The sequence below is a fragment of the Enhydra lutris genome, unplaced genomic scaffold (genome assembly GCF_002288905.1).
Source record: "Enhydra lutris kenyoni isolate GAN:26980312 unplaced genomic scaffold, ASM228890v2 scaffoldscaffold96, whole genome shotgun sequence".
Taxonomy (NCBI): Eukaryota; Metazoa; Chordata; class Mammalia; order Carnivora; family Mustelidae; genus Enhydra; species Enhydra lutris.
The window spans coordinates 2,790,313-2,797,954 of NW_019154180.1; the positions used below are offsets into that span (position 1 = coordinate 2,790,313).

Below are 7,642 nucleotides of genomic sequence, written 5' to 3' on the forward strand. Positions count from 1 at the left end.
GGTAGCAAGGAGAGGACACAAGAGGATACACGCACGGCAGAACAAGATAAGTGTTCCAGAAAAGTCCGGAGATGAGTTTGAATCCAGCACCCAGAAATCCCCCTCATTTACATTGCCCCGGTGTGCACTGATAGAAAGATGGACAGATGTAGGAATACGTAGGTGAGACAAAACTATTTCCCCCAAAGGATCATCCAGCATCCCCAGTAAGAGGAGCCAGAATCAAAAAGCCACGTAGCATATGATTCCATTGATATGAAATGTCCAGAACAGGCAAATCCTTAGCAACAGAAACAGATCAGTAGATGTCAGGGGCTGGGGGAGCAGGGAATGGGGGATGCCTGCTAATGGGCATGGGATTTACTTTTGGAGCAATGGAAATATCCTGGGAGCCGATGGTCATAACAGCCATATGACTTTGTGAGTATACACAGAATGTATGGTACACATTGTGAGTATGCACTAAAGACACAGAACTGTACACTAAAAAGGTACATGGATTATGTCTCAGTAAAAATGGCGTCATGACATATGCACTGCGTTTCATCTAAAGTATTACACTCACTCATTTGTGAACAAAGAAAAAAAACAGAAAATGAAAATACTGTTGAAATTGTAATAAGTGTTTCTTTACAAGAAGTCCTAGTTCCTAAGAGATCCCACGGAGGTTAAGGAAAGAAACCATGAAAAATGCTAAGCTTTTTGAAATACCTGAAACATTATGCTTAATTTCATGCTCCAACACAGTATCCAATGACTACTCTAACAGCTGAAGAAATCACCCCATGCTCCTCCTCCCACCCCTCACTTTTCCACCTCTGCTTTGTGTTACATTAGGACTTGTACGTTGTCAAAGTTTCTAAGATTTGCACTGTGCCCTGGAACAGGACAGGTGTGACTGCATAATCTCACGCTTGCCTCATATTAATTCTGCACATACAGGGAATTGGTGTTCGTTCTTCCCCTCCTCTAGTCTTTGCTTAAATTTCTCCTTATCATCCAGGGGTCATTTTGACTTTCTGCTTTTTGACTTGACAGAGAAGTTGGATGGAACTGGTTCTCCTCTTGTTCTCTTTTTCAGGAATACCAACTTTGTATACATATGTATAATTCCCTTTCCTGCCTTCTCTCCAACCCTCTGCTCTCTTACATGTTGTACAAACCTTACAAACATGTCCCCACGTGGCCATGGTGCACGTGTTCTCCTTGATCATGTTTACTCAGAGTGAATTGCTCTTAGTGGGGCTTTCATCTCAGTAATATTTGTATTTCTCTCAATTCTTTTCTGGCTTCTGCCTTTCTTTCATTTCCTTCCATTTTCTCATCATCTCTTCATTACACTGTCTTTTCTTTTGGGAAATCATGTTTTCTGGAATTGCTTTACATCACTGGAGGGTTTTTTGGCTTTGTTTTTGTTTGTTTGTTTGGTTGGTTGGTTGTTTTGTTTTGTTTTTTGTTTTATCGAGTCTCCCTGTAGTTTTTGTGTAATTTTCCCTTGTGACGTGCTTTCGTCTGTTTGCTTCCATTCCTTTCCTCCTCTTACTATTTGTGTAATTGTTGCTATTGCCAGTTTGCATGTAGGACCCACGATGCACTGGGAATGTGCTTGATCTTGCCAACATGTCCACATTGTCTCCGGCTTCCGCATGGTCTGACCGCATCTGCACACTGATGTGCCACTGCTCCTGTGGCCTGTCCCTAAGTTTCATTAGTCTAACCAGAGATTGGTTTTCTATTTGGCTATGACTTGCCAGACTGTGATCCTTGACTTTGGAGCAGTCTGATTCTTGTTCCATCCGCGAGGAGCCATCGCTGACCCAGTCGGCTCCCCAGCCCCGTGCAGACATAGCAGTGCCAGGCTGGAGCGTCCTCGTTTGCAGCTAGGGGTTGCTGCAGTTCCCAATGCCGTTTCTGTCTTTGAAGCTGCCTTTGAAGGAAAGCCACCCCATCGCTCCTCCGCAAGACTACAGAGGAAAGGAGCCCAAGGCCTTGAAGGACTTTCCTTTCTTGAGTTGGCCTCTTTTACAGGCAGCCGAGACTCCAGCATGAGCACAGAGCTCCACCCGCCCTTTGGCTGAGCAAGTCACGAGGGAGTCCTGGACTGGCTCTGGCCCCTTTGATGAGCAAGAGAAGGCTTCTTGGGCAGTCCCGAGTCTGAGCTGTTCGTAAACCATAACCCGGCAGGGTGTTAGTTCGTGGAACTTCTCACTCACTTGGGAAGAAGCTAAAGAGAATGTGGCCTGAAGTAACCCCCGAGAGGCAACAGCAATAGGGACTGCATGGCAGGGGGCCCTGGCTTCCAGCAGCTCGAAGACGCCCCAGGAGGGCAGACTGGAGCAAGGGGCAACAAGGAGCCTGTGGCCATGGGCGGGGGCGGGGGGGGTGGCAGCTAGGGCAGGACAGCCCCAGGCAGGGAGATCTCTGCGGCAGGGTGGAGGAGGGCCTGGTGGGAGCCCAGGCTGTGGTGTGCCTGCCGGCTAAGGTGCCTTCGAAATCAGAACTCACTTCCTAAGGGCTACAGATGTTGTTCCGTGGGGTACAACACCCCCCTCAGTGAGGGGATCTGCTCCTTTGGGGCCTGATCTCAGCAGAGCTGGCATGAAGGAAGTGAAGATGGTGAGAAGCGGGGTGGGGGGTGGTGTAAGATCGAAGTGGAAGCCGCATCTGTGTCCCACCACGTCACACCCAGACTAGGCAGATGACCTGCAGGAGGTGAGTGCCGCACCCCACGGAGCCACCCTCACACCTGGCCGAGCACTTGGAGAAGTGGTAGGAGGCGATCCGGAGGCAGCAGCAGGTCAACACCACCGTGCTACACTGACGTTCCAAGCATGTTTGTAAATGACCCTTGCTTCATTTCTCTCTTCCACTTTTTGTGCAAATTCCTCCTGTAGCCAATCCTAACTTGGGACCATAAAGGGCAAGGAATTCTGGAAGAACTAGTTGTAGCTTAGCCCACATCTGGGGGTGCCTCCCTGCTTCCTCCACCCCTCTCCACCACCTGTCTACATGGTGGGGGGTCATCCACTTTGTGTTTCAGAAACACACACGCCTTTGGCTCACTGAGCCCCCCCACAGCCCTGTGGGCACTTGTCTCTGTGCGTGCTGGTGGGCAGGACTGGGAGACAGGATCACCGAGGGGAAACAGCCCCGGGGCCCAGCCACGTGGAGAGAACATCCTGGAAGTGCTGCCCCTGCAGCAGTGCTGGAGCCCGCTCAAGCTCGAGTTCCTGATGCGACCCCCTTGGCCAGCTTCCCCAGTCCACAACCATCCCAGCACATTTGGAATGCACCAGAATGCACCAGATGATGGAAGCGGGTCCTAATGGGAACAGACTTGCACTGCCTCCCCAGCCCTAAACCTTGGAGAAGATTGAGTTCTGGGGCCCAGAAGGTGGCCACGGGGGCATGGGTTCACCAAACGCTCCCTTGAGGCCACCCTGAGCCCGGATCCCCCACTTACCCAGAAGAAATAAGTTGGCTCCTTGGGGACCTAGCTTCTAGAAGAGTCTCTGGAGCCCTACTCCAGGGGACTTGTCCCCTGAAGCCCTGTGAGGCCATCAGAATGTGTTGGCAGAGCAAGACTCGGGCCCCCACATGAAGCCCCTGTTGGGGAGCGGCTCAAGGCCAGTTCCTGAGTCCCTCCAAGGGGCAGGCAAAAAGTCCCCCCCCCACAGGCAGCCAGCAGGCTTCTCTCTTTTTCATCGTTCAGGGCACTCCATACTGGGGTACTAGTTGTCTTTTGTTGAATACAGTCACCTCCTCTACAGATAGGAAACGGGCTGGGACCGGGATAGGCATGGGGCCAGGTGTGGGTATCAGTCGCATCTGCACTGGGCTTCAGGGAGGGCAGTCCTCACTCTCAACCTCCACCCCGTAGCCATCAGCCCTGGATCCGACCCCACGCACTGGAAACCGTGTGACTGCTGGGGTGGAGCAGCTCTCCACTCCTCAGGGGTCCACCAGCTGCCCCCGGGTACAGGCAAGGACAGAAAGGGGCTGGATGTACGTGGACTTGCACCGTGGCCAGGCAGAGGGCACAGGAAGGAGACCAAGAAGGAAACGTGAACAGTGTTATGGAGGTCTGCCTGCGAGGGTGTCTCTGACCCACCCCATCTGAGACACGAGTAAAGCACCGGAAGCTCTGGGGAACCGGGAACAAGGGCTCCCCCAGCAGCCTGCTCACTTGGCTGGATGGAGTCAACCAGTATGTTCTTCCAATTCACACGCAAACTTCACTTGGGCCTGGGAAGGGTTTTCAGGCATGCGCCCTGCTGCCGACCCCAGATTGGGGGCTCCCCTCTCTCCACCAGACTGATGCTCCCTCAGACTTCAGCTATAGCACCCAGTTCCAAAATACAAGAGGCAAAGGCCCACCTACAGTGCCCCATAACCCGGGGCCAAAACCTTAGGCTCCCCTGGCCTGCTTTCCCCCAACCGGCCCTGGAGGGCATGGACATGGCCTTCCCAGCTCCCAGCCGCCCAGCAGGAGCAGCAGCAGCAACGTCCTTTCCTGTGCGGAGGGTGGGAGCTCTTTCAGCAAGTGTCATTTGCAGGCTCCTGCACCACGTGTCCTTAACAATCACATCTCACGCCGCTGATGGAAGCTCAAAGGAAATTAGCTAAAGAGTGACAGGTCTCATGGGTATTTGGGGAGGGCTGGAGAGCCAGGCTTGGAGGCCTTGCAGATAGGAGCAAGGGTCTGAATCACACTGCCCTGGGCAGGTACCAAGAACTGCTACAGCTCCGTCCCACAACTGGGCACAGACGCTCCAACTTACAGCGGCAATATGAGAGCCACAGCCCTGCTGCTCCTCAGGAAACAAGTCTCGACGCCCCTGCTGTCAGCAGCGCACCCAAGTGCAATCTATGTGGCCCCTGCTAGTTCCCATCTCTGGCCCCAGAGTCATCTGACCGATGGGTGCTGGTCATGTGTCCAGGCCCTAACTTCAGGGGAGGCTGGGAAAATGCCAACCAGGCATTTTCTGCTCCTTCCAGCCTCAGCCTCAAGTGGCAGCTTCCCAGGACAGAGGAAGTGAGCAGTGTCCATTGGGCCCACCTAAGTGGTGCAACCGCTTCCCACCGCCCTTAGTGTGAACCCAACTACCCCCACCCCAAAACATGACCCCTTCAGAGAGCAGACCCCTCCCCTCCCCCAGCTATCGTGCATCCCCCTTCATTGTCCATCTAAGTAGCCTCATCTTTTTTTTCCTTGACACCAACCCGGTTAGCAAGAGGAGGCGGTAGGAAAATATGCCCATTCTCCCAGAAACCCAAGTGTCTAGATTTTTTCAGTTGCTCAGTAAGTGTTGGTAATGTTGTTCCATGAGAAGTTTCACGCTTAGAATAACAAAATACATTCAGGGTTCTTCAAAAACCTATCACTTTTTAATACTGACTTTCTCAACGAGGATGCTATGGGAGTTGGAGCTATGACAGCTCTTTGATGCATGGCCCCACTCCATTCACTGCACACCTTAAGCAATGTACAATCCCAGGAACTGGATGTCAGCGGCCCCTTTAACTTAGTAAAGAAGAAAACCATGATTACTCCCACTCAGTTTCAAAAGGGAAAGAGGACAGGACCATCCCAAGATGAGGGTCAATGGAACCCCAAAATTTTACAATCCACCTATAAAATAGAACAAAGGTCCTGATCATATCCTAGTCTTCCCATCCAAGTGCCTCACATAACCTCTCGCTGGAAAAGTCTCCCATAGGTACTGGACAAAAATCGTCTCTCTGGCTCCCTCCCCCAACCCCAGCAAACCAGCAAACCCTTCCTTATATTGCCCACAGCAGAGGCGAGACTCAGCTGAAACATGCAATGAACTTTATTGAAGAAAACATTTACTGAAACCATCAAAGAGGGAATGACAACAGAGAAAGGAACATCTAACAGCACTAGAGCCCATAGGTTATGCCCCCCTCCTCTTGGGGTCCCAAACGAGGTGTCTCTGCTTCCTCCAACACTGTGGCCCTCCTGCCTCCCTTCCTGGGGGCCCCACGATCAACCTCTGGCCAGGACAATAGAAACTGGCCACATCCCCTCACCCCAGGGCACCCTCCCCTCTGGCTGACATGCTGGGGCCTGGTGCCACCCTAAGGCCTGCACAGGACAGTCCCAGGAAGGTGGAAAACGCAGCAGGGGACACTCGGCCAAGCCCGGGACACGGAGTCACAAGAAACAACGGGGTGGCACATCAGAGCACGGTTCCCGTGGAGACTCCCGCTGGCCACCTCGGTCCTTGGTCGGTTCCTCCTTCCCGAGGTCATGGGGCGAGCAGCAGCCGTGCCCTCGGGCATCCTTCCGGCCGTCTCCTGGAACTGGGCTGGGGATCTCGGGGCTGGGGCTGGGGACAGCTGCTCAGAGAAGCACACACACACATCTCCACGAGAACAAGCAGCGGCCGGCTTGAATCTACACCGAGAAAGCAGCGGTGGAGCTCACAACACTGGGAGAGAGCAGGCAGAGCCCCAGTCGCCACCGAAGCTCACGGCAGGCCCCCGGGCTGGGGGGTGGCTGCCCCGGTGGGCCAGGACACCCACCGCGGGCTCCTGCACACCTCAAGGCTCTGCACAGGAATGGGACCTAGTGGGGTGGGGGAGTAACGTGACACGTGGGTCATAAGGGCCCTAGAGAGACACAAGCGGGTTTCCCAGAACATGGAGTGTCGTGCCCTGGGGGATGTACATGAGGGTCTCCCTCTTGGGCGACCCAAGAGGCTGGCACCCTTGAGGCGGTCCCTAACGTCTCCCAGTCCACTGTAGGTGGCAGATGGCTCTGGGTGCTCCTCACCTAGGCTAGGGTCAGCCACTCAGGGGTGCTTCCCAGACTGGCTGCCTGAGTTGGCATGGATTGGGACTGGGGCTGGGGCCAGGTATGGTGCTGCCATGGGTTGGGGGGGGCACCTTTCCCCACCCCATGTGGTGTCAAGTGTGGTCATCTTGGTCACTTGGAAGGGCTCATAGTGGTGGCTAGGGTGCCTTGGGGAGGTGGGGTCCTAGGAATTTGTTTGGGCTGAGTGGGCTGCTCCCTCGGCCCTGCCCCCCCCACATGGGGTGAGGCTGCTGCCCCGGCATGGCCTCCCCCTGCCTCCAGAGCTCTGCTGCCTGAGAGGAGAGGGGGCCCCTGGGCCTTCTGAGCCTATTAGCCTGAGGAGGACTTGGGGGGGATCGTCTCCCCAGCCCCATCCTCATTTCCCGACTCCTCTGGGATTGGCTCCAGCCCCTCCTCAGGGGGCCCTCTGGCCTCCTGGTCTCCAGCCTGGGCTAGGCCCTCTGGCTCATAGCCAGGACCCCCTGGGCCCACCCTGGGAACTCGGCCCATCTGGGCAGGAATGGGACCCCCAGGGGCCTCTGAGGGTCTTGCCTGACCTAGGCCCACAGAGATGGGAGCATGTTTATCTTCGTGACTGGCAGGGAAGATCTTGGAGCTCTCCTGGGGGGCAGGGGCAGCCCTATCAGCTTCCACAGTGCCAGGAACTGCCTCACTGGCCTCCATGTTGGCTGGGACAGGCTCAGCAGGATCTTCGTTGGCTGGAGGGGCCTCGGTTTCATCTGCACCCACAGGGGTGCCCTCGGAGACGACTTCGAGAGCTGGGTCAGCCCGGAAAGCATCTTCGTTGGCTGGGGGATCCCC

The 7,642-nt window shown here is 54.7% G+C and overlaps 1 protein-coding gene across 1 annotated transcript in view; it reads right to left on the reverse strand.

Annotated features, from left to right (window-relative positions):
• Nucleotides 1-7,150: 7,150 nt before the first annotated feature.
• LOC111139127 (PNMA family member 6F) overlaps nucleotides 7,151-7,642 on the reverse strand; it is a 3,022-nt gene continuing 2,530 nt past the window's right edge. The window contains exon 2 of the mRNA XM_022491283.1: nucleotides 7,151-7,549. Coding sequence (XP_022346991.1) covers nucleotides 7,151-7,549 — 399 coding nt within the window. The remainder of the gene's footprint in view (nucleotides 7,550-7,642) is intronic.